Genomic DNA, 27,237 nt, shown 5'->3' with positions numbered 1-27,237 from the left:
TCATTCTTGTGCATCTAGCTGTCCAGTTTTCTCAACACCATTTATTAAAGAGACTGTCTTTTTCCCATTACATATTCTTGCTTCCTTTGTTACGATTAATTGATCATATCATCGTGGTTTTATTTCTGGGATCTCTATTCTGTTCCATTGATCTATGTGTCTGTTTTTGTGCCAGTACCATACTGTTTAGATTACTGCAGCTTTGTGGCGTATCTTGAAATCTGGGATTGTGATACCTTTAGTTTTGTTCTTCTTCTTCAAGATTGCTTTGGCTCTTCAGAGTCTTTTGTGGTTCCATGTAAATTTTAGGATTGATTGTTTGTTCTAGTTCTGTGAAAAATGCTTTGGTGTTTTGATAGGGATTACATTCAATGTGTAGATTGCTTTGGGTATCATGGACTTTGAACAATATTTGTTACTGCCTGCGTTTAGTTTTGAATAGTCAATTCTTATTTCTAAAACACAGTGGGAGATCCACAAGTGTGTAATGCGTTGTTATTCTGTGTCCTCTCTTCATGTCGCAAGTTCTCAGTATTCAGTTAAAACCCTGCGTGGAATCCAAGAGAAATCAAACCTCAGATTAACAGCTGCTTCACATCCACATTCAGACCCAGGTCTCCTGGGAGAACACCCACTCACGTTCCCTGACGACTGAGCAGACTCCCAGATGACAAAAACGAGTTCTCCCCTTATTGAGTAAAGTACTATGTGTGCCCAAACCTCCATTTTCCCCGTGAGGGTTCTGTGGTGATCCAATTTACATGAATGAGTACAGAGATGACAGAATCACACCGGAGGCTGAAATTATCTGCAAAGGTAAACTTGCATCTTTAAAAGCATGCATTTTTAGGGGCACCTGGGTGGCTCAGTCGGTTGAACGTCCAACTCTGGCTTCGGTCCGTGGGTTCAAGCCCCACGTCGGGCTCTGTGCTGACAGCTCCGAGCCTGGAACCTGCTTCAGATTCTGTGTCTCCCTCTCTGCCCCATCCCCACTCATGCTCTGTCTCTCTCTGTCTCTCAAAACTAAATAAACATTAAAAAACTTGTTTAAAGCATGTATTTTTAAATATTGGGGGTTTCTTTCACTCTCATGCATCAAAAATGAGGAATTCACCTGAATCCTCTAAGTTTATGGTGTTTTCTCACTGCCAGAGCTGTGTCTGTGATTTGCCAGAACTCATTATTGCCACGTCACCGAATCTTTCTCTTCCCGGGGCCGTCACTGGAAATGGGATCGCCCGCCCCAGTTTCTATTTACAAAGCGTGAGGTGGGAAGGGTGTTCTGTCCACACGTGGTTGGCTGTTTCCGGTCTCTGCTGTGTAACGGCTCACGTACTCACACACACCCTGGGAGGTGACGCTTGAAAATCCCTTTCTCACCCATCCTGCCCTCAGTTGGGGTCCTGTGGACAAAGGCAAGGGCATCCTTCAGGGTCACTGAGAGGCATCCAGAGCTATGGGAGGCTTTGGAAAAATTCAGATCTTAAGCAGTTAATTCCCCTTTTTCCTGAGGAGTACCTTTTGGGGGGGCAACTCTTGCCTTTCATCCAGGCATGTGTAACGTTTTAGAAATCCTTCCCGTTTTCAGAAGACAGTTCGTTTTGTTACCTTTCAAGGAAAGCTGTTTCACGTTCAGCAGGGAGTCGGTTCTCTCATAGTCGTTAAAAAGGGTTCCTCGTGGAAAGTTCCATTTCGGAACTGCCCCTAAATACCAGCACCTGCGGCCCATTGATGGTTCACAGCGACGGAGTGAGTGGTCTTGGTGGTCGGTGCACGTCCAAGGGTGAAGGTGGAAACACAATTGGTGTAGAGTGGGTTTGGCTACATTCTGCAGTGTTGATCCTTTTGGGGGGGAAAATCATGAATTTGCTGCTGAAGTTTATGTTAAAAATACAAATGAGGAACAGAGTTGTTTTTTTTAATCCAACTTTATCTTCCTTGCAAATGCTGCAAATTCTTGGGATACTTGTCTGATAAGCAGTCCTTGGTCTGATCTTGCAGTTTCTGTGCTCACGTGATTCCCCAAACAGTGAGCCCGAGTGGACCTCCTCTCATTTTCAGGAGGGTTGCCCTGTTCTGCCTGTCAATGCGTCTCACCACGCCTGGGGTGGGGGGAGGCGTGACCCCCAAGTGTGTGTGGGTCGCCGGGTCGACACCATCCACGAGTGTTCTCGACCCGGGTTCTTTGTCTACAGATGAGAACACACTGGAGAGTCTTGGAGACTGAACAGAGTGTGGGTACGGGCAGGGGCCCCACTTCCCAGTGTTTGGCTTGGGATCGGGGGCCAACAGAGGCACCCGTTGGTCAGGCTTCCCGTGTCTCAAGTCTGGGGGTTTTCGTTTTCTCCTCTCAGAAATGGGCAGAGCAGAGCACGTGTCACAGGACTGTTGCTCGGATTGGAAACTTTGAGAGTCCCAGCCTTAAGGCTAACGCCTTCTGTTTTCCTTCTAGCTTCTGACCAGCGCACCGGCTCAGGATGGGAAACCACGCGGGAAAGCGGGAGTTAAACGCCGAGAAGGGCCACAAGGTAAGAAGCGAGCCGGGCTCAGAGCATCCTTCCAACAGCGTTTGGTTTTGTCCTTAAACACGACCCTCCCGATGTACACGGTGGCTGCCAGGGCTCCTGGTACAGCTGGTGGACTGTTACCCCCTATCTTAGAAACCTCTAGGGCAGACAGACCGAACCCCGCACGCCTCCGCCGGGACCCCAGGCCCACGACCTTGCCAGTGACAGCCCCCTCCCTCCCGTCCCACACCATCGCCGTACTGCCCTTGGAAAGTACAGACGCGCCACAGGGGAAAGGGCCAATAAAAATGGTCCGATTCCTTCCAGGGAGTCCGAAGGAGTCTCCTCTGTATGTCCCACACGACGTCTGCCACCCACCAGGCTCCTGGTGGCCTCACGCTCTGGCCGGGGCTTGTTCTCCACCACCGAAGGGTCATTTCAGATGAGGAAAGGGGGCTGACATGGGGTGAGACGTGCTGAATCTCCCCTGACTCGGGGGGGGGGGGCAGGCAAGGGAAATCACTCCTTGTCCTTGGTGCCTAACTCCACGGAACCTGACACGTGTTACAGCCCCAGACAGATGGCAGTTCACAATGTCCTGGCACTGAGGCCGGGACGCCCCCAGCGCCACGTGGGACCGAACTGAGTGGAGGCCCACCCCCTCGTCGTGTTGCGTAGCATAGTCCTTATATGATAACAACCCACCCAGCAGCACTGGGTCCTTCCTGCTCGGTGCTTGGACCCCATTTCTGTACCAGCCGGCTGCGACATGTTCCAGAATTTGCTTTCAGGTCTTCCCCTGCATAGGAATGAGTGAGAACTCCCTGTTCTTGGCCATGTTTTACCTCAACTGAAGTTGCAAACAGCATCATCTAGTTTCTTGACTCACGATTTCAGGCCCAAGGTGAACGGGAAGGGAGTTACGTGCCTGTGACGTTGCTGTGGGTTCGGAATCCTCCCTTTCCCGCCGAAAGGGGAAAATTTTATGAATACTTCAACGATTCCAGTAAATACTGAACGGGGACTGACTTGTTAATTTTTAAAGGTCAAACCATTCTAGTGATAATCTCGTTGTCATAATGGGCAGAGGGGTTGAGCTCTGTGCCGGGTTACCGTGGAGCCTGGAGATTCGGGGACCGGGGTGCCCTCTGATCCAGAGCAGAGTCTCCCCCAAAGGTGAAAGTGGAGAAGGGCCCTAGGCGGAGCTCTGGCCTGTCAGGGCCGCGGGAGCACAAGTCTTGTAGGGACAGATTTGCGACTCCGGTTCTAAACGCCACTCTGTGGCTCTCAGTTTCTTTCCTGTCATTGGACCTCATAAAACCCAGAGACATGGTCTTAATTTGTTAATTCTACCTAAGAAAGGTTGTTGAGCAGCAGTAAAGCCTATACTTGAGGCTCTTGTCTCCTGAATCTGATGTGTAACGTTTGGATGGTTTGCAACATTGGAAATTTACGGACCCTGGTTCCTGCAGGTGGTTGTTAGGTGTAAAAGCTCTTTGTAAAAATACTGTTTTGTAACTGGATAGAAAATGTTTGATACCGTTCAGAGCGAGTGCCAGAGATGTTACACGGCACGTAAACTTGTACCAGGACAGAAAACAAGTACACGAGCTCCTGCCATACTGTGGCCCATTCTGTGTGTTTCTGCATGTCATCCTGTGAGGCGTGTTTTGACTCGCGGGAGAGTGGAAGGGAAGCTTCTGTCGTGGCAAGGTGCTGGGCTGACCTGTTAGTGGGGGGGCAGCTGCAAGGCAGAGTCCCTTCCTTTCCCCCCCAAACCCTGGCCTCCTCCTCTGGCGGGAGCTGCTCCCCGGCCTGTCCACCCCTCACCTCCCGCATCGTGCCGTGCACGAGGGTTTTGGCATTGGTTGTTTGCACAGCTTCCTGGTCCGGCCAGGCCCTCTGTCCAGCGCTGGGGAAGGAGACGTAGTGGCTTCCTGCCGGGACCTTCCAGTCTCCAGCTCTTGGGTTTCTGCCCGTGACTCAGCACCTTGTGCCTTCTTACCGGCTTCTCTCTCCTCCTAAAGAGGATGTGTCGGATGCAGGAGGGAGGAGCGTACGGAAGGAATTACTCTGGAGTTTCTCCAAAGGTGAAAGGAAAGCCCCCCCTTTCCACCCTGGCATTGCTGGTAACCGCTGGGGCGGGACGCACGGCCGCGTAGCAAGGTGGCTGACAGCCCTGTGCCCGTGGCCCCAGCACAGAGCAGAACACCCCATGGTGAGTGTGAGGGACAAAGACCCCAGCCCCGGGAGGAACCACGGGAACAGAACGTTTCCGTGATTCCTTCCCGTTCCCAGAAATGAAGAAACCCCTATTTTGCCTTTGATTCCCCGTGTTTTTAAGACTCGTGGTAGAATTTGATTTCCAGATAGCGCCAGCTCACTAACTTATCAGCTCTTTATCAGTCGCTCCCTGTCTAGCAAGGTGACTTGGTAGAACCAAAATGTCCCAGCCGCCCTGGATGACCCAGAGGGCGCCCACGTTTGCTGCTGAAACCCCCCCCCCCCCCACACACACTCCCGGCTCCAGGCCAGACTCACAGGGTTCTCAGCAGGCCCCTCCCCCTCACACAGAGGCTCCTGGAAAACTGGTTCCACAAGCTAAAAATAGACTCCCCTGCCTTTGGGGAGGCTGCACCTGGCTGATGGCCCTGGGGAACCTGGCAGGACACCTGCACAGGGAGAGGAGACATTTGGCTCACTGGCTAGTACAGGGATTCCTTACCTTTCGTCGGCTTGAATAGGTGTCAGACCAACTGTTCCTTGGGAGGAACTGCGTATGCAACAGGCCCTGAGCAGAGGGTCCGCACATGATGGGCACTTGGGACATGGTCTTTATGCCACGGGCCCTGAGCAGAGGGTCCACCGATGACGGGCCCTGAGGTTAGGGTCCATACACCTCAGGCACTCCAGCCAGAGACCACGTATGTTGCTTAGGCTGCCCTGGGTTTGTATCCCACTCGGCGTGGGACCCTGCATTTCCCCGTTTCCCAATTTCCTACCTACCTTAAGGAATTAGGATTTCCAGTGCCCCTGAACTATTTCTTAACATCTGAATTCTCAGCTTTGTCCGTTTTGTCTGTCTGTTTCTGTTTTTGAACACTGACATCAGTTTCCTTGGGAATGAACTTTAAAAAAAGGAGCCCTTAAAATTCCCTGATTTCTTTCTTCTCCCGTGAAAGTAGAGGGTGTCCCTCGTTAGAATCATTCCTACTGGAAATGTGAAAAATAAAGACAACCAGTAGTCTGCGTTGACATATTTTCTCCTTTTTCCAAAATGAGTGAAATCAAGTGATGAGTTAAAATGTTGAAATCCTAGCCAAGCACAACAGTCCTGAAAACCTGCTTTCATCTGGGGGTGGCCTGGACTTCTCCTCGTGGTCGTATCTGGCCTCACACACTTTCTCCACAGGTGCCTGGCCATGTTTCTGGAGGTTTCTGTTTAATCAGCCTAAGGAAAAATAGACCACACTGAAAAACAAAATCTGAGAGCTTGCAAACATTCACATCTAAGTTTTACAGTGGGGAGTAACTTCGTGGTTTGGTATTTCCAATTAAACGGATTATCTGGGCTGTTGTTCAAAGCCGAGCGCATGCCAGGCAGGAACCACCAGCCCGTGCACATTGCCTCTCCGGGGGCGTTCACATCCCTGAAAAGTTCATTCGCGTATTTAATGATCATTAAAACCCACTTCCTTGATGAGACTCTCCAGAGAACATTCGAAGGATGCTCTGAGAAAAGAGGCACCAGTTTGCAGATGTACAAATATACCCAGCAACGTGCGGACCGTCTTTCCCTCTGACGGGAAAGTACGTTTCCTTTGAAACCACCGACATCCCCGCTGTGCGAGGGGCAGACCTTGTCCGCCTGCTGGCTGGTTCCTCAAGGCCACGCCTCCATGGAGCCCTGGGTCCAGCAAGTTCTCATCCCAGGTATGGCATGGATGCTGTTAGGTTGCCTCGCCTGTTTGGAACGTTCCGTTCTGGCTGTACCATCCTCAAGGGTGAGAAGGAGTTCTGTTTGAAACCATCATTGGTTCGAGCTAATCCTCTCTCCTCCCCACATGGAGGTCAAGTTCAACAGGGTCCTGACCTGGGCCAGCTCTGCTCGTGGATGTGTCCCCAGGCCCCCTCTCTCCCTGGCGCTGCGGGTGAGTGTGGCCAGTGCACCCCTCCCACCGCCAGCTCCAGATCGCCTGGGCTCCCCCGGGGTCGCCAGCCTGCGAGCCCCGGGCTGGGCACTTGTACTCCCTGCAGCCGCCCAGGCTCCAGCCAGCAGCCTCGTGAGACTGACTGAGCGCGGAATTCACCCAGAAATACTTCCCTTCCTGATTTGACTGCAGTGCGTTGGCAATTGTTAGAGCCATAAATGCATAGTGTCTAGTTTCGAGGCACATCACCTAAAGGAAACTTTGAGAACCCAGATAATTCTTGTGTTAATCATACGTTTAAAAGCTTCAGGAACTGAAGGGGTGCCTGGGTGGCTCAGTTGGTTGGGCATCCGACTTCGGCTCAGGTCATGATCTCGAGGTCCGTGGGTTCGAGCCCCGCCTCGGGCTCTGTGCGGACAGCTCGGAGCCTGGAGCCCGCTTCGGATTCTGTGTCTCCCTCTCTCTCTGCTCCTGCCTTGCCCACACACTCTCTCTGCCTCTCAAAAAGTGAATAAACGTTAAAAAAATACTTAAAAAAATGAAAGCCTGGGGAACTGAAAAGCAGAAGGTGTTTCCTTACAGGCACGTACCAAACAGTCTGATGGTCTGAAACACGGACACATCTAGACAACATCTAGTAAATTCTTAGGCGGCGAGGTAGAGACTTCCACTGTGCCTTACCCTCAGCAGCACCTCAGAGCTCGTTCTCTGTCAGTCCTGGTCTCTGTCTCTGCATCTCTGTCACAGACACACACACACACACACACACACACACCCCTGTAAAGGATTCCTCCCGACCCCGACGGTGGAACATTCAACTGTCTCTCAGACGCATGTGGCCCAGAAGCACGTGATGTGCGGCTAGCGTGACCCAAGAGCCACATTTGAAATGTTACTTATTTTTAAATCACTTAGACTTAAATGGTCTAAGTTTAGAGGTGTGGCACGGCCCCGCTGGATGTTCCGTCCCCGTCACCCTAATCCTCAGGGTACCTGGAACCCCGTCAGATAAGTGTCAGCACCTTTCTGTCGGCGAAAACAATTCTGGTCTCTGTCAAAGTCATATAGTTTCGTGCAAAGGTTAATGGTGAAGGCAGAAGGCAAAATCCCGTGAACAACACAAACACAGTTAGAAGTACCAGAAACTGCCGAGGGTGATGCTGGTGCCCTACAGCCTCCGACAGTGAGAAGGAGGTCTCGGGGCACCTGGGGGGCTCAGCCAGTGGAGCATGTGACTTCAGCTCAGGTCATGGTCTCACAGCTTGTGAGTTTGAGCCCCGTGCTGGGCTTCACCCTGACGGCATGGAGCCTGCCTGGGATTCTCTCTGTCTCTGCCCTACCCCCCTGCTCTCACTCTCTCTCAAAAATGAATAAACATAAAAAAAAGAGAGAGAGAAAGTAGGTGTTCTTGCCCCCTGCAGTCCGGAAGGCCCACAGCATGTGGCTCTGTCTCTGTCTCGCTCCAAGGCAGGCTGCCCGGGTCAGAATTCAGGCACGTGCGCGTTCAAACAGCGTATGTTGACACAGGCTGTTTTGGGGTTCAGTGCACACTCGAGTCTACCCTCCTGCTTGCTTCCAGAGAACTTCAGTGAGCGCCAAAAAAGAGAGAAATACAATAATGTGAAAGACATGCCCTTTGAAAGAAGCCTTCCAAAATCTGTGAATAGTCAATAACCTTCTCATTACAGTTCTGGAAAACTCACGGTGAGTCTGCATCTGACTTGAGCACAAGCCAGAGAATGTCACGCGAACCATCTTCCTGCCGTTGGGTTTTGTAAAGTCACGTTCACGCTGGGGACCAGAGCCAGCTCTGGGGCGGGGGGGGGGGAGGGGGGGCTCCCAACCCAGCGGGCAAGTGTTTGTGCCCCGCAGGGAAAGGCCGCAGTGCCCACTGGTGGGCATGTCGGTGCTGTGTCCGAGATACAGAGTTTTTTTACCAACATTACAGAATAGTCTTACTAAGTGTTTATGGCAGATTCTAGAACGTGTTGAGTCAGCAGTGCTCCTGCCTGTAGGACGGACTCAAAGAGAAAGTCCCTTATCACCGATTTGCGTAGAAACACGACCCTAAGGTTGACTCTGCCGTCGAAGGGTCAGAAGCAGGCACTTGTTTCGTCAGCTGAAGCAAGAACACTCACACCTTTGCGGGTTGGGCGGCAGTGAGTGGACAAACACCCGTGTAATTACCGAAGACAGAAGGTGTAATTAGTGACACAGCCACCCCTCAACAACCCTTGGTAAAAATAGCGCCGGGCTGATTGTGACGCGGTGCCCCAGGCCATGTAAACCCACGAGCCAAGCCATCAGCAGCCAGCCTGTGGACCGTCAGCCCGCAGGCTGACCCGTCCTGCCCCCTGCCCGGCGCCCCCGTGGCTTGGAGCCGGCCACCCTCCACCCTGGGGGGACCCCTTCCATGCTCGCTCCTCCTTCGAAGCCAAGGCCTCAGGATCCTGGGCCTGCGGTTGGGAAGGGCTCCCAACAGTCTCCGGGCTCAGGACCCCGAGGGCTCCGGCGTCTGGTTTGGGGCTTGAAAACCCCGTGGCCGGGACACCCGTGCGATGCTCATGTTCCGTGTCCTTGTGTGCTACCGTAGGGTTTCTGAGGTCTGCAAGTTCGTGGGCAAAGCTGGTTTTTATCAGAACTGTGACCCAGTTCGCAAGCTGCTAACTTGAGACCCGAGCGGTTGTTAGATGTAAGTGATATATTAACACTGGTTATTAAAGTGAAATCAGGCGCCAATAAAATAATTGTTTGCGTAAAACTATGGACGGGACAGAACACGCACCAGATGTCACATGTCCTCCGTGTTCGCCCGGCCCGCAAACCTGTCTTCTGTCTCCCGTCCCGGACTTATGTCCTTGGCCCTCGAGCAGCTGGTGGCCTGAGACGAGGCGGCCGGTGCTCCTGTGAGACGGGCCTGTTTGCCGTCTTGTTTCCAGCTGGACGCACCGAGCTTTCTTACTTCACTGGCCGATCTTCCCTAATGGCTCTGTCGCTGCGTCTGTGATGCTCTGTTATTGTGCGTGTGCAGACGGGGAGGAAGGGGAGTCCGAAATCTTGCCCTAGCGTGAAAGGGAGCACGGAGCAAACAGAAGCACAGCTCCTTTCATTCCGTGTGTGTGTGTTTCAATCGAGAAGGCTTTTGAGCTTGGGATGAGTGTGCTTTGTGTGAAGCGGTTTTTAAGCTTTCTTTGGGGTTTACCTGTGACCGAAAACATGGTCTCGGGTGGGGCCGAGCACATACTTGTTCGTGAATCATCAGTGACGTGGAGGGTGTTAGATGGCGGGGGCGGGGGGGGGGGGGCTCTGGGACAGGTGACAAGCCACGTTTCCCAGAGCCGGCCGTGCTGGGGCTGAGGCCGCTTTGGGTGCTGAGTGGCTGTCATCACCCCCAGTGACTCAGTCCCTTGCCGTTCTGGCAGCTCACACAAGGCTGGCTGAACCCCGTGTCACAGTCCAGGCCAGGTGAGCTCAGGGACGCCACTGAGGAACTTAATCTTCGAAGGCAGATTTGTCTCTGATACCGACAAAGAAAAGCATGTCCTTTCATATGAAAACTCTGTGCTGCTTTATTATTAAGAAAGAAAGTGGGAATGCAGGCTGGTGCAGCCCCTCTGGAAAACAGGATGGAGGTTCCTCAAAAAAATAAAACTAGAACTACCCTACGACCCAGCAATCGCACTACTAGGCATTTATCCACGGGATGCAGGTGTGCTGTTTTGAAGGGACACGTGCACCCCAATGTTTATAGCAGCACTATCGACAATAGCCAAAGTATGGAAAGAGCCCAAATGTCCATCGATGGCTGAATGGATAAAGAAGATGTGGTATTTATATACAATGGAGTAGTACTCGGCAATCAAAAAGAATGAAATCTTGCCATTTGCAACTACGTGGATGGAACTGGAGGGTATTATGCTAAGTGAAATTAGAGAAAGACAAAAATCATATGACTTCACTCATTTGAGGACTTCAAGAGACAAAACAGATGAACATAAGGGAAGGGAAACCAAAATAATATAAAAACTGGGAGGGGGGACAAAACAGAAGAGACTCATAAATATGGAGAACAAACTGAGGGTTACTGGAGGGGTTGTGAGAGGAGGGATGGGCTCAATAGGGAAGGGGCACTAAGGAATCTACTCCTGAAATCACTGTTGCACCCTATGCTAACTAATTTGGATGTAAATTTAAAAAAATAAAACAATAGAACAAGTTAAAATAAAAAAAAAATTATAAGCAAGGGACAGAGAATATAAAAAACAGTAAGGTTTGAAATAAGTTAAATACAATTTTTTTAAATGAAAAATGTAAAACTCAGTTGACAGGTTGAAGTAAACGTTAGATACAGCTGAAGAAAAAATTATTGAATTAAAAGCTAGATACGGAGAAGTTACTTGAAAGTAGTCCAAAGATACAAAAATATGGAAAATATATGTTCCTAAATTATGGAAAGACACAAAACACTGATTCCAAAAACCCACTGATGCCTTAAATAACAAATACATATATGACTATATTTATATAGTTAGTCATCTGACATTTTTTTTTCGAGAGAGAGAGAGGGCGCAAGTGAGTGAGGGGCAGAGAGATTGGGAGAGAGAGAATCCCTCGTGGGAGAGACAGAAGCGAAGCTCACCGGAAGCAGGGCTCATCCTCACCCGAAGAGGAACTCGAACTCATGAACCGTGAGATCATGACCTGACCCGAAGCCAGATGCTTGACCAACTGAGCCACCCAAGCGCCACAGTCATCCAACACTTTACATGAAACTGTGGAGCACTAAACGGAGTGGGATATCTATAGAAGCCTGAGCAAAAGGGATGGTTTTAACCTGATAGCTGGAAGACAGAAGCAGTGGGAGACTCTCTAATGTACCTAGAAGAAAATAAATGTCAACCTAGAACTCTATACCAGCAAAACTATTTTTCAAGTCTAATGATGAAATTTTGAGTTTTTTCTATCTCAATGAAAACTGAAAGTTTACCAAAAATTCTCACTGAATAAAACTCTAAAAGTTTTCCTCACTCAGAAAGAAAAAAAAAGAGAGAGAGAGAACATTTATACTTCGTAAAACCCTCTTATGGTACTTTTAACGAAACGAAATGTAAAAATCCAGGTGTCAAAATGTTATTTCCTATCTTTTCTCACTTAACTCCTTTGGCAGTGTGGTTTTAAACGTTTAAATTTGGAAGCAGGAGATTTTATGTGCTGGAATACGCTTGTGAAAAGTTGTCTTCCGTGTATGTGTGTGTATGTGTGTGTGTGTGTGTGTGTGTGTGTGTGTGTGTGTGGAGGGGGTGTTTCGAGCCCGCCAGCCGCAAACGCCGTGAACACTAATCACCAGCCTCCAGCTCACCTTCTCCTGTTCAGCCCAGCTCCGCAGTCAGATGCATCCAACCTAGTCTCCTAGCCGTGACCTGGTACCTGCATTACTTTAATTGTCCTATAGTTAGGCAAAAACCTAGATAAAGTTCATTCTTCATGTTTCTGTGGCTACTGGCCCTTGCAAAACAGACTGTTATTTCATGCACCCTAAATTACACTTGAGCACGAGGCATGTGTAACCAAACACGGGCCATACGTCAACAAGTAAGGCAGGTGGGTGATGACATTAATTACACACGGCGTGGTAGGATTAGGGCAGGGAGGCGTGTGCTCCTGCCTCGAAATTGCGTTGAGACACGTAAGAAAACACCAGCGTCTTCAGATTTAAAAGTAAAGGCTAGCTCCGGTGTTGCTTTCCGATGTGTTTGAGGAGGGCCTTGCCGGCTCAGCTCTCCCTCCAGCCAGGCCGTCCTCTCCTGCCCCCGGGGCCCGGCCAGGCCGCCTCGCACCTGCCGTCTAGTCTCTGGCTTCTCCCAGACCCCCTCTTGCAGCTACTCTGTGTCACTGTGCTCGCGCAGCACCCCACCCCCAATGCCAGGTCCCTTGTGTGTGTCTCTGGGGTTTTGCCCCGGATGCCAGCACCCACTCTCAGCCCGTTTCCTCACCCGTGAAAGGTGCCGTGGGCACCCCGCTGGCCCCGAGCACTGAGCCATTGTGTGCATTTGGGCATCTCGCCTGTCTGCTCTGCACGCACTTGTGGGGCCCTGCTGTCCCCAGGCTCTGTGCTACGATTTAGAGACACCAGTTTGCACTCAGTGAGTGGAATTTACAGAAGCCGCTTCTGAAACCCTGAACTCTGCATGCATGTGGTCCCAGGTGGAGGCTTAGAGCCCCTGTGGGTGTGGGAGTGGCTTTGCGAGGACTTGTGCAACAGCAGCCGCTCTGGATATCCCAGCACCGCCTCCAGGAGGGACCGGGGCCCCAGCTGGCTCCTCACTGTCCAGACCTCCTCCCCCTGGTGCCTGAGGAGCGTTGAAAGAGGCCAGACTAGGGGTGCCTGGGTGGCTCAGTCGGTTAAGCGTCCGACTCTTGGTTTCAGCCCAGGTCACGATCTCCTAGTTTGTGACTTTGAGCCCTGCATCTGGCCCTGCGCTGGCAGCACGGAGCCTGCGTGGGATTCTCAGTCTCTCCCTGTCTCTGCCCCTCCCCTGCTCATGCTATCTCTGTCTCTCTCAAAATAAATAAATAAACTTAAAAAAACAAAGAAGAAGAAAGAAAGAGGCCAGACTTGAGCCAGATTCAGTGGGGGAGGGGACGCAGCGGCTGGCCTTCTCAAAGGGGAGTGGTGGAACCCCCAACCAGGGATGCCCTCAGACACCACAGCTCCTGGGAGCTCTTGGCCTTCTGGGCAGTGGCCCCAGCCCAGGCTCATCTCAGGGCAGGAAACAATGAGAGGAAATGGCCTGATCGAATGTATGTCCTTGTCTTTCTAGAAAGTAAGGCCTCCGTGAAAGCACGTGTGTCTAAGGGACACCCAGTGACGCTGACGGCCACGTTCGCTTCATCGTCTAGGCTGTCCTGGCTCGTTGTTCCTGAGGCGCTAAAATCATGGGTCTTAGATTTTTTTTTTTCTATTGAATTAATAAAAGGGCTCTTGTGACTGCCACCCACACACCAAATAAATTGAAGGCAAAATCCTTTTTTTGTCCTTCTGTTCTACTTTGTCACAATTACAGTGTTTTAAAAAACGGTTCATTGCAGTGCATTTCAAGGTGAAATGTGATGTGGTATTTGTAGAATATTCCAAGAGTGTATGATTCTTCCTTTTGACGAGCCGTGTTTAATGCGCAGACTCTTCTCCTTTGATGGTTCGAATGCAAAGTATTTAGGAACTTTGTTCGGTTTAGGAACATTGCATTTCATGCCTTTCTAGCCAGCTCTTCAGTGTTTTAAAAAGAAAATCAGTCTTTGATTTTCTGGTCTTTGTTCGTGAACATACGTGATAGCACTCTACTAGGAGACGGAGTGTGGTTTTTTAAAGTCACAGTTCCCACAGTGCTCAGAACACCAGGATGCTTCACGAGCAACACGGAGAAACCCAACGGAGCGCATCTGTCCTGGGTGACCCAGCCTCCACGTGACCTGTCGGGTCCATAAAGACTTGGTTCAAAATATGTTTATAATTTGTATCTTCATCTAACTAGACGCTGCGTTGGTTTTATCGTCAGTTACGAAACAAGAGAGGTCTGTGGCCTGAAAAAGAAAATTTCTCCTGAATGTGCCTTTGCAGCCAACGTCACGTTCAGACCCTTGATGGAGGGAGGACTCGATCTTATCACCCCTGGTGATCGGACCTATCACCACCTGTACTCCTGAAGTTCTCCAGACATTCCCAGTCTCCTAATGGAGTCCACAGACGTAGCCTGATTGGTTTCTCCGGCGCCGAGAGCCCGCTGGGGCCAGGTCTGCGGCTCTCACGGCTCGGCCCCCATCACAGGGACAGCAGGGTTCCGCTTGGAAGACGAGCGTGTGCGTGGACCAGGGATAATTCCACGTGCAGCGCGAGTGTGTTCGCTTAGAGCGAGGACACCAGAGGTGCAATTCTAGTTCTGTGGGAAATTTCTCTTTCTGTTTGAATCTTACTGCATTAACAGGCTCACGAAAGCCTGTCTGTTACTTAAAAGCGATTTTGCGTTCACCTCTTCTAAAGTACGGAAAATAGAAGAGGCAGGTTTGCAAAATAAGTAATGGTAGCCGGCAGGCTTCCCACACGGGGCCGTTGGGAGCCTCCTGGCCACTTTCAGCAAGGAGGCCGGGAGGCTGGCATCGCTGAGGGCTCCGGTCAGAAATACAGAAGTGTTAGGCCTTATTGTTCTTCTGCCCTGTCCGCATTGGGGGAAGCAAGTGGATAAGCATGTGCGGGCATGGGGGCATATGTTTGGGGAACGTAAGTAGGACCCCGAGGTTTTTATCACGTGAAACTGAAGGCAATGCATTCAGCTTCCAGTTGAGAAGATCAGAGTTTTCCACCGCCTTGTTCTGTTTTCAGTAATGTGGAACATCCTTTGGAACCGAATGAACTTCCTTACGTGAATCGCCTTTCAGTGCGTTTTCATCGAACTTGCAATTTGCTCTAGAACTCTAAGCGAAAGAGCTACGCTCAACAGTCTCTCTCTCCCTCTCCCCCTCACACCCTTCCGTATGTGACCATCCTTCTCATTTAAGACGTGACCGGCTGATACAGCAGTAGCTTCCAGGAATAAATGGCAAGATATTTGTGTTCCGAAAATAGAAGTTACTGTGTCCGGTTACGCAACGGGCCCCGATAAACAGTCTTGCTGTGACGCTGGTCAGTGCTTGTTTTGCTGTGACTTCTGGAAGTCACTGTTTAAATCAAACCCTGGGCTCATTTCTTTGCCCTGATTATTGGAACACCGCAGTCCTAATTACACTACAAAATGATCTTGGCAGAGACAGTGGCTTTAACACTTAAGTAGTTAAAAGAGCCACTTCCTAATCTAGGGTAACGGCTCCATAAACCACCTCGATTACTGAGCTCCAGACTCCCTTCCAGTGATGCGGGGACCTTTCGCTGTTAACTGCCTGCAGGCCCAGCTCCCACACTTTTTAAAAACACCTTTATGAAGATGTAATTCACATGCCGTACCATTCACCCATTTGAAGTGTATAATTCGGTGGGTTTCTGGTGTATTCACAGATATGCAGGACAGCCACCAACGGTCAATTTTAGCTATTGGCGTCATCTCAGAGAGAAGCTGTCATTCACTCCAGCCCTCAGCCTCCGTGCCCCGGCCCTCAGCAACCACCATCTCTTTTCTGTCTCTAGGTTTCCCTGTTCTGGGCATTTCACCCGAATGGAATCATCTGATAGGTGCTCGTTTCTGTCGGGCTCCTTTCGTGGAGCATAATGTTTTCAGAGTCCACGTAGCACGGGCCAGCACTCCATTCTTTTTTACGGCTGAATAATGTTGCGTTGTGTGGACGGACCACATTCGGTGTATCCGTTCACCCACGGATGGGCATCGGGCTCTTTCCACCTTTTGGGGCTTATAAATACCACGGCTAGCAGCAAAAGCTCGTGTACGAGCTTTTGTGTGCATATGTGTTTTCTTTTCTCTTATATAATTTCTTAATTAAAAAAAAAAACCTGGATTTTCATATACTCCTGTTAGCAGAAATGCTTGCTGTGTTTTCTTTGATGCCATTAAAACAGACAGGTCTGGATAAGGAGCCCTGACTTTGCAATCTCACCCCATGGAGACTTGTAACATCATTGTTTGTTTGTTTCTTTCTTCTGAGGTCTGCGATATTGAGCAGGAGACGTTTTCTGTGCCTTTGTTCATAAATGCATTGGAGGTAACCACTGTCGCCAGGTGTAGAAATAACCAGCCTAAGACGTAGAATAAAGTCTTCCAAAATTTTAATCCCCCACATTGCAAAAACCAGTCTGGGATCCTAGCACTGAATCCCACGCGGTCCCCACAGCGGATGAGCCAGCTATGTGAGGAATGATTCCTCACCTTTAACGTCATAGCCAGAAGCTCACCGGGTCCTGGCTATGGGGTGCATTCCGCTCTTTTTCTTCTAACCAGTAGTTCTATTGAGATCAATTCAGATACCCTTAACCTTCACCCATCTGAAACGTACAGCTCAGTCCTTTTTAGTATCTTCCCAGGATTGTGCAGCCATCACCACAGTCTGACTTTATAACGTATTTGTCACCTCTCAAGGAGACCTCGCAGCCACTAGAAGCCACTTAACCCCGTCCACCCCAGGCAACTGCTAACGTACTTCCAGTCCCTCTGGATTTGACTGTTCTGGACGTTTCGTTTATAGGTGATGACGCAGCATGGATGTTTGGCGACCGCCTCCTTCCGCATAGCACAGTGTTTTCAAGCTCATGCCTGTGGCAGGTGGCAACACTTTGTTCCTTGCTGTTAAAGAATTATATGCCCTTGTAGGAATATGCCGCATTTTAATTATCCATTCATTCGCTGCTGGTCATTTGGGATGCTTCCGTCGTTTGGTATTGTGAATATGCTGCTATGAACACTCTTACACAGGTTTTTGTGTGGACGTACGTTTTCATTTCTCTCGGGCGTGTACCCAGGAGTGGATCTGAGGAGTCCTACTACGGTAACTCTGTGATGAACCGTGTGGGGACCCATCAAGCTGTTTTGCACAGTGGCTGCACCGTTTTACAGGCAGTGTCTGAGGGTTTCCGACTTCTCCGTGTCCTGACCAAGTTACTGTTGTCAGTCTTCTTGCTGGTGTCCGTCCTAGCGGATGCGAAGTGGTGCCTCACGTTGTGCTTTTGATTGTATTTCCTTCATGCACGATAATGTTGCGCATCTTTCCCTGTACTTACTGGCCATCTGTCTGTCTTCTTCAGAGAAATGCCTATTCAGATTCTTGGCCCTTTTCTTAAAAAATTAGGCGTTTCGTCTTTTCATTGTCGAGTGGTAGGAGCTCTTTACATATTCTGGACACGAATATCTTATCAGATAGATGACTTGAAAGTATTTTCTCTCTTTCTCCAGGTTGTTGTTTTCCTTTCTTGATGGCGTCCATTGCAACACACAGTTTTAACTTTCGACGAGGTCTGATTTATCCATTATTTCTTTTGTGCTGTGTTCTGGCGTCCCGTCTAAGAACCATTGCCAACGGGCCCCTTGTTCTAAATTAAATCTGGTTCTCACCTTCGGTTTCTAATCCGGTCATGTTGTCCCCTCTCTCAAATTAAACTCAAAAGAGTTTTTGATGACTTACAAAGTATTTGAATTTGTTACCAGCTAGCACACTAGTGAATGGCTTTACAGTTTTCTCTCCTTCTCAAATACTTCTTTTGGTCTAGACCAGGGGCTCTCAGCTAAGAGTGACCCTCCCTTCCCATCCTCAGGGACATTTGTCAACGTCAGGAGACATTTCTTGTTGTCACAGCAGCAGGATACCATGAGCATCGCGTGGGTAGAGGCCAGAGACGCTGCGAAACATCCCACAGTGGACAAGAAACCCTACACCGCACAGCCAACACTCATCCAGCCCACGGTGTCAGTAACACCACACCGAGAAGCCGTTGTCTAGACTGTCGGAGGCCTGCCCTTTTGCACTAATACGTGCATTCTGAGTCTGCAATAAGGAAGACACGCCGTAGACATGAGCCATGAGTCTGGCTTTCACTTTGCTTCAAATTCTTTACTTCGATCCTAAGAGCTTCCAATGTTTTTCTAGTTTCTTCTGCTGCTTCTCCAGACCCAGCCTAGAGCAGGAGTCAGTACGATCCTTCGTTTTTTGGGTTTTTTTTTTAACATGTATTTATTTTTGAGACAGAGAGAGAGAGAGCATGAATGGGGAGGGTCAGAGAAAGAGGGAGACACAGAATCTGAAACGGGCTCCAGGCTCCGAGCGGTCAGCACAGAGCCCGACGCGGGGCTCGAACCCACAGACCGCGAGATCATGACCTGAGCCGAAGTCGGACGCTTAACCGACTGAGCCACCCAGGCGCCCCTGATCCTTCGTTTTTAAGAAACAAACCAAAATTGCGGAGTAATGAATGCAAAGTTGTAAGAACTATTTCTATTATACACCCAACACAGGCACACACACACACACACACACACACACACACAATCATACTCAGGAATTTTTACTTCCAGGGTTTCAGACAAGGTTCATCACCACATTTAAATAACAGGAACATACAGGAGGATGTTTCCATGCACATAAAATAGCGGTGATTTGACCCTCGCTCCGCCCTAGCCCATGAAGAGCAGCTCAGCCCCAGACCGCGTCGGCCAGACAGACCTTGGCCGTGGCTTCTCCTCTGCTTCGGCGGCACGTGCATCTTTGGGATGCAACCTAAGGACGGAGCTGTAGGCCTTCGGCGTGTACACAGCCAGCCCGTATAGGGCCTGGACTCATTCCGAGCATAAAAGAATGTTTTGCCTCTTGAATAAAATAAAAGGGAGCGAGTTTCCCTTAGCGTCCACAGTTCTCCGTACAAACGTGCCGGCAGCCTGGCCTTCGCGTCCCCGGTGCCCGTGCCGCCCAAGCCACGGCCGGGGAATCGTCACCCTGCCCCGCGCCCTCCGGGGCCGGGTCCCCAGCAGCCCTCCCCTCCTGGGAGCCCGCGTCACCTGCCGGTGGTGTGGGGTCGGGGTGGCTGCTCTTCCCACCTGACGAGTGCTTGGCCCTGTGACCTCCGTCCACAGCTCCTCATCCCCCGCTCTGAGCACGTGGGGACCGTGTTCTGTCTCTTCGCTGACTCTGGAGCCTGGAGCTGGGAAGCATGAGGGTCCTTCGGAGGCTCACGTCGGGGGAGATGACGGCCGGTGCTCTGTGACTCTCCCCTCATCGCCTCCCCGGCTCCGGCAGGCCCGCTCCGTGGGGCCAACTCCTCTTGGCTCACCGAGCCGCCTTCCTGGGGGCTTGGTGGATGGGGGGGTTGCTGAACCAGGCGTGTCCTGGGCAGGTCCTAGGAAGCCCGGGCAGGGCCAGGAGCCTTCCCTGCCTCGGGGTGCACAAGATTTGGGCAGGCTGGGCGGTGGAGCCATCCCAGCCCCAGGTGCGGCCCCTGGCCGCGTGAGGCTGTCTGGGGCTGTCTGGGCCACATGAGGCACGCTGTTGACATGAGCCGTAACCCCCCCCCCCATCAGGAATGCTCTGCCTCCCCCCGACACCTTCCCCACGCCTCTGTCCAGACCAGAAACGCCCTTTCTGCACATCTGCCTCGAGGTTTCCGTCTGGGCTCTGACCTGAGAGGCTGGTGTGTGAGCACACATCATCGGAACCTCTCTTGGCTTCAGTGACCTCAGTAGTAAAATGGGCCGGTTGGGCGGCCTCTGGATTCCTCCCAACTGTAGAAGTCTTGCCTCCCTCTGTCTCCTCTGAACTCGGCTGAGCACAGCTGCCCTGGAGAACTTTGAGCTGGAGAAGGAAACATGTCAGGTTGGGTGTGACCGTGAAGCGGTCAATGCCAAGAGAATGCGCCATCACGTGGCCGACGTTCGGGAGGCCGCCTGTTCTGCAACCAGCTCTTAGGAGGACACCCCAGCGTCTCTTGTATTCTACACATCCTGCAGGCAAAGCCTCAGGATGGGGGGGGGGGGGGGGGGGCGGGGCAAACATACTGTCTCTTGTACAGGATTCGGGGTCCCTAAGCCAAGATCCTTCTTCCAACAGCACAACCCCGCACATCGGGTCCGTGCCCACTGACCTGTAAGAACCGGGGCTTGGTCCCCATGGGCCCGTAGGAACCTGTAGGAACCGAGTGCCCAGATGATGAGGTTCTAGGACTGCTGTGGGTAATAAGCCATCTGTGGTCTCTGATCCAGGAGTCTCCTGTCTTTCGTCAGCACCCATGACACCGGCAGGCCAGCTCATCAGCCTGCAGCCTGCATAGAAGTAAGATTTCAGGTTTTTCACAGCCTTCAACACTAACCCGGTGTCAGTTCTTTCCAGAAAAGTAGAGAATGCAAAAATTTCTATCTTATGAACCGATCTTCTACACTTGTCGTGCTGAACATCGTTTGCATTATAAAAACAACAAATCGCTGTGTCATTTTTCTTCTGGGGGGTCTCAGAAAAGTAGGTGTGGTGTGGTTCCTACAGCAAATACACCCGGGGGTGGAGTCAAGCTTGCATACCCCGCGCTTGGTTCGACTGAACGCTGGCTGGCTCGTTTTCCGATTTCATTTCTGACGTGTCCGCTTTGTTTACTGCACTCTGAACTCCTCCAGAAAGCCCTCTTGTCTTGTCCCAGCCCCAGCTCCCAGCACGTTTGGGTGGGAACCAGTCAGTGAGTGACTGAATGGGAACCTAGTCAGGGAACTCAAACCAGACCCAACTCCCTGCGTCTAAGCCTGTGAATCCCAACTCGAGTTTTATGAAATCACATGAAATGTCATCTTCTTCTAAGGTATTGCAGACTTGTCAAAATCACTTCTTTTTTTCTTTTTTAAAGCAGCCCGTGGTGGGTCACGCCTCCGAGTCCAACAGTTTAAAATGGTCTTGTGGTTTAAAATATCACTTTTAATATCTTTCAACATCTTTCCTCTCCTGATGCCTGTTTTTTGGTTTGAATCAGAAATTTGGAAATTGTATAATTTTTTTAAAACTGTGACTCCAGGGTTGCCCTCTCTCAGAGACTTTTTAATTTTTTTTTTTCCGGATGTTGCTATGGTGATTAGAAACTTATCTTCTGGGGGGCGCCTGGGTGGCGCAGTCGGTTAAGCGTCCGACTTCAGCCAGGTCACGATCTCGCGGTCCGTGAGTTCGAGCCCCACGTCAGGCTCTGGGCTGATGGCTCAGAGCCTGGAACCTGTTTCCGATTCTGTGTCTCCCTCTCTCTGCCCCTCCCCCGTTCATGCTCTGTCTCTCTCTGTCCCAAAAATAAATAAACGTTGAAAAATAAATAAATAAATAAATAAATAAATAAATAAATAAAAGAAACTTATCTTCTGGGCCATTCCTCCTAAAATTGTTGCTTCCAGACCATCAGCCTTTCAAAAACTCAAGGCTGATTAAACGCATTTTATACTTACAATTCCGTGTATGTGTAAATAGCTACACTTTAAGAAAATCTCTTAGGATGGCTGGGGTCCCTGGACGGTGGGTTAGGTCGCTGGGAAATGACTGGACAAGATGGGTACAAAGTTACAAGTGGCTGAACAGACCAGGGCCTAAAATAATTAACCCCGGATGCCTTTTACCAGTGTTTTGGTTTGTTTGCAGCTTTGGTAGGTTTGACTCAATTTTATCCTTTGTTGTTCCGCTTGGTCCTCATGGAGGCGGCCCTGAATCGTACTTCCTGGGTACCAAGGCGAACCCTATGAATTCCCAGGTCCCTCTCTCCTCACACCGACCCTAGTGCAGGACCCACACTGGCCCGCGAGGAACACTTTGATGCTTAAAGTTTAGAAGTCGAGGCCAGGTGAGGTTTTTGTGTTTTGTTGGTTTTTTTAATGTTTTATTCACACAACAAAAATGAGAACGTTCTCTGGTTTGTAAGTAGGTTAGGAGACTAGAAATTCCTTAATGCCAAAAAAAGCACTAGAAATTCCTTAGTGCCAAAAACAGTGCCTTTCTCTGTTTCACTATTCATGTTGACATCCAGAGCTATTGGTGCTACATATAGAGGGACATAGAGGGACTTGTGTTCATTTCCTGATGCTTCTGCGACAAAGGTCTGCAAACCGGTGCTAAAAAACACCAGGAATTTCGTCTCTCACACTGTTGGAGACCAGAAGTCCAGAACCCAGGAGTCGGCAGGGATGGCTCTTCGGGAGGTTCTCATGGCAGCTGCGTTCCAGCCTCTGTCCTAGAATCCGGTGGTTTCCAGCAGTCCTTGGCTGGGGACATATCCCCCTGTTGGCTCACGGCCCCCTCCCTGTGTGTCTGTGTCTGTGTGTCTGAATTGCCTCTTATGAAGACACCCATCGTGGCTTAGGGACCCACTCACGGCAGTATGACCTCTTCATAGCTGATCTGCAGGAGCCCTCATTCCTGTTTGAATATTTTTTTTTAACATCCAAGGATGGACTCAGACTGCACACAGGCATGTGGACCCCTGAGGCGCCCTCCCTGAGGCTGGTTGAGGGCCAGATGCGGGTCTTTGGTTTGACCTGATTAGATCTCTGTCAAATCTGGAGGAACCAGCTCTTCCCTGAGCACGGACGCTTCGCCTGGCTTTGGTGGAGCGTCCCCCAAGCAGTGACCGCACACACCACACGTCCCCCAGGTGACCACACAAAGCACGTCCCCCAGGCGACCGCACACACAGCATGTCCCCCAAGCACCGAATGCACACACCGCACCTTTCCCTGTAGGTGAGTACGTGACTCCTGGTCCCCTCAACAGGTCTCCTTTGAAAGTCAGTGTTTCTTTAGGAAATGCATCAAATACCCACACTTACACTGAAAGCGAACTTTGAGACACTTCTAATGCTACAGTAGATTCCGTCCCGGGGTTCCCATTCAGGACGGTGCCCAGAACCAGAAAAGACGAGAAACGCTGTCTGCTCAGCTTGTGTCCAACAGCACAGACGAGGGACCCGGGGCCCCTAGGATGACAGTGCCCGGAGCAGACAGGGCCTCGCTTCTCTTCTGAACAAGGACGGGAGGGGGCCAGACACTGGGCAGGGCTTCAGTGCACCTGTCCCTCAGGGGCGTCGTTCAGTGCGCAGAGAACCCGTTGGTTAAGAGGGGGGTTTTAATCCCACTTGGATGAAGACTGTTGAGTGAAAACATACAGACCAGGGATGCGGTAAATTGCTTAATTTATCACGAGTGTTGTATCCGTGTTGAAAAATAAGTCTCATCTGCATTTAGAAATATTTTTAGTTTTTTTTATTTGGGAGAGAGCACGTGAGTTGGGGGGGAGGGACAGAGGGAGAAGGAGAGAGAGAATCTTGAGCAGGCTTCATGCTCAGCTGGGAGCCCAGTGCAAGGCTTGATCCCACGACCCCAGGATCATGACCTGAGCTGAAATCAAGAGTCGGACACTCAACTGAGCCCCCCAGGTGCCTCAATATTTTAAAATATTTTTAGGGGCGCCTGGGTGGCTCAGTCGGTTAAGGATCTGACTTTGGTTCAGGTCATGATCTCACGGTTTGTGAGTTGCAGCCCCACGTCGGGCTCTGTGGTGACAGCTCGGAGCCTGGAGCCTGCTTCGGATTCTGCGTCTCCCTCTTTCTCTGCCCCTCCCCTGTCCATGCTCTGTCTCTCAATAATAAATAAACGTTTAAAAAATTGTAAAAATATTGTTAAATCAGCATTTGTAATTATGAGACTTTTGCCTTATTGTGTTTACCCCTAAAATTAATATGGAAAAGTAAGTGAATTCTTACATCGGTCACCTCTCTCATATTTAGGCTGATGGAAATGAAAATTGGTACAAATAGTATCAAGGAACCATGACTGCTTGAAACACATTTAGACACGTGCAGTCACAGACACGATTTGAGAATGAGGACACGTTGGGACAGTGACACCCTGGGTCGCGGGTCTCGTCGGCACCGACCCTCTTTGTGTATCTGAGTGTTTTATGTCTGCTACTTACTTTCTTTATCGTGAAGATTCCCTTACGTTTGACCCACACCATCTTGATGGTGTGTGTTTTGCTGGTGGACGTTTCGCTTGTTGGAAGTGTGTTCTTCGTAAGGATATATTTTATGTTCGCGGTAAAGCAACAGCATCAGGTCTCAGAAAGTAACTCTTTGTTGGGACAGAAGTCAGCGAGTAGATTTCCCAGGCCGTGCGCGTGGACTTTGCGCACAGCGTCCTGCACAGCGCGTGGAGTTATGACGCATTATGACCGGAGGAGGTGGGTGAGGTTCGGGGTCCCGTCTGTCATCGGGACTCTGCCCCGCCTCCCCCTGTGGCCCCTTGAAGGAGCAGACGGTGCCCGTTCTGATGCTGCAGCAGGGAGGCCTGCACCGGGCACGGGCTGAGGACACCAGCTATCTCTTCACCACCGCGTCCGGCCGCGCCGACCCCAGCAGCGGAGATAGGGAGGCTGTGTGACCCTATCATCCAGCTGCAGTCACTGAGGGCAGAGTGGTTCGCTTTCGATACCGAGCTTTGACCCTGACCCCGAAGTGCCCTCATCCCTGAGACTCCAAGCCTCCCAGAAGGAAGGAGTCCTCGGTTCTAAGTCGAAGACGCTGCTGGCCGTATGGGGCTTCTTGATCTAAATGTGAAAGCGTGAGAAGATGCACCCGCGATGAAGGAACACGGCAGCTAAATTGTATTCGATCGATGACTTCTCCAGTGATGGGTATCGCGTGCTTGGCAAAGAAGACGACATTGCTGTCAGCCTCAAAGCGCGACGTGAAACAAAGACACGAGACTGGATTCACGGCTGGCGAACGGACCTATCGAGAAGTGCTTGCCCACCCAAGTTTTACTCTCCTCTGAGCAAATAGGTAGATATGAGAAAACGCCCATTGAGCCACCTTGGGCTTCCTCTGCCGCCAAAAGCTTTGTAAATATAACAGCCAAATAGTTTTCTCCCCGGCACTTGCTGGGTGCCAGACGCTGGCGAGGTCTGGGGACAGAAGGGTTTGTAAGGCGAGGTCCCTCTCGTCCAACAGTTTACAGCCTGGTTGGGGGAGAGAGGAGTGAGCCTACAGGGGCGGGGGTGGGGTGGGGGGGAGCGGTGGCCAAGTCTACCGGGGAGAGGAGTTCAGACCTGCCCTTGTGGGAGGGGAAGGGTGTGGGGAGGAGGGCAGGAAGAGAGGGAGGGGGGGGAGGGGGAGGAAGGCTGAGGGCAGGAGGAGGAAGCCACTAGGGGTGGGGCTGAGCCCGGTCAGGTCCTCCCTCCCAGACACTCTGACCCTCCTGGACCCTGAGGGCAGGAGGCGAGAGCCTGATCCAGGGGAGGGACAGCTTGGTTTTGTTATTGTTGGTGTCACAGAACCTGCTGTGAATGTTTATCCAGCTCCCAGAGGGCTCCTGTGTCACTGCATCCCCAACAAGGCTGCAAAGTACTTTTTTCTCAACTTTGTCGAGTCGAGAATACGTCAGGATGTTAGAAAACACTCTCTCGTTCTTGTCTTGCTTTGTATCTTTTCAATTACCAGTGAGTTTGACCACGACTGTGTGCTGTTAAATAGTGATTTTATGAGACTGTTAGATCTCAGTCTGGGAAACCCCAATTTAGCGTATTAACCAGCTGGTGGGGCACCTGGGTGGCTCAGTCGGTTAAGCGGCCGACTTCGGCTCAGGTCATGATCTCGCGGTCCGTGAGTTCCAGCCCCGCGTCGGGCTCTGTGCTGACCGCTCAGAGCCTGGAGCCTGTTTCGGATTCTGTGTCTCCCTCTCTCTCTCTGACCCTCCCCCGTTCATGCTCTGTCTCTCTCTGTCTCAAAAATAAACGTTAAAAAAAAAAACTAAAAAAACCCAGCTGGTAACATCAGCTTCACTGTGAAAATGAAAGCAAACTTCTCCCTCCTCCGTGTTCTGGGTGTTAATTAACAATAAGCCTTTTTTATATGTATAACATTGGACATCATTTAATTGTAGGAACCGGGTTCTAGATGTTGGCCAGTGGGATCTCACCCATCCGTCTGCCCCTGTCTTCCCCATGGGGAGTGGAGACCCCACGCCGGTGTGGGAGAGGAGACCCCATGCTGACGTAGGAGTGGGAACCCTACCCTTGTTTGGGCTAGGGCCTTCCGGAGGGACCTGGGGCAGTGGTGGGGAGCACAGGTGTGAACTCCAGAGGGCTGGCCTCCACCTCCCCAAGGCCACGGAGGTCACCTCCAGCCTGGGCCCTCACCTCCTCTCCCACCTGCTGGCTGCCTGCCTGTGCGGCTCCCTGACTGTGAATCCGTCCTGGTCTGAATCACTTGACAGGACAGTCACTTATGGCCTCCTCACGAGAAGACTCGTATTAGGATGGGTTTTGCTGCAATGCAGACCCAAGTAGAGCCCGGAACCTGGGAAGGAGGGGGACGGAGGGGCGGGACTTCCTGGGTCAGATTAGCTGGGCACGTTGGCGTCCCAAAGGGCGTCTCTCTCCCCGCCTCCTGCCCACCTGGCCCAGGGGAGCACACTGCTGGCAGTGCCCGGAGGTGACGCCGGTCCAGCCGGCCCCAGAAGCTTCTGCAGGGCTGGTGCCCAGCCTCGGGGCCACGTGCCCGCTCTCTAGGCCCCCCAGAGATCTGCCAGAGCATGGGAGAAGCGGAGGGGGGAAAGCCGGGCAGGTGAGGCCCACAGGCTGTAAGACAAAGCTTGGGAACAGAGCTGGGGGAGGGGCAGCCAAGAGCCAGAGCTGACACAGAGGGGAGGGTGTTCACTTTTTTTTTCAGAGTTTCCCTTTTATTTAACAAACATCATTTTACAGGTTCTGTGTGCCAGGTGTGTTGAAAGCACTTACAAATATTAACTTTATTAACCCCGATTACCAGCACGATAAGCAGTATCAGTATTTCCTCTCTTTTATAGAAAAGGAAACTGAAGCCCAGAGAGGTTAAGTGACTTGTCCCAGGTCACACAGCCAGTAAATAAGAGCCAAGCCAGAGTATACACCCAGGCAGTGTGGCTCTGGAGCCCGCTGCCCTGGTCACTGTTTCTCCTCTCTTTACGAGGAAAAGAACGTAAAATAGGAAAAAGTCCTAGCTGGAACCTCAGGAAATGAGAGCGGCCTGGGACAAAGTGATACAGAGCAAGGGTGGAGGCCGGAGTGCGGCCGCGGGAGCCTCGAGCCGCGGGGGCAGAGTCCGGGAACGA

The 27,237-nt window shown here is 51.0% G+C and overlaps 1 protein-coding gene across 7 annotated transcripts in view; it reads left to right on the top strand.

Annotated features, from left to right (window-relative positions):
* Positions 1-27,237, top strand: part of MBP (myelin basic protein) — a 117,422-nt gene that overhangs the window by 22,368 nt on the left and 67,817 nt on the right. For all 7 annotated transcript variants that reach the window (XR_007145660.1, XR_007145661.1, XR_007145659.1 and 4 more), the window contains exon 2: positions 2,453-2,528. Coding sequence is in view for 4 of the 7 variants with exons in the window: in XM_047826622.1 (XP_047682578.1) it covers positions 2,478-2,528 (51 nt within the window). In the remaining 3 variants the exon portion in view is untranslated. The remainder of the gene's footprint in view (positions 1-2,452; positions 2,529-27,237) is intronic.

This window comes from Prionailurus viverrinus, chromosome D3 (assembly GCF_022837055.1).
Source record: "Prionailurus viverrinus isolate Anna chromosome D3, UM_Priviv_1.0, whole genome shotgun sequence".
In the NCBI taxonomy this organism is placed as follows: Eukaryota; Metazoa; Chordata; class Mammalia; order Carnivora; family Felidae; genus Prionailurus; species Prionailurus viverrinus.
The sequence above is the reverse complement of the archived record's forward strand: the minus strand, read 5'-3'. Positions and strand labels throughout refer to the sequence as shown.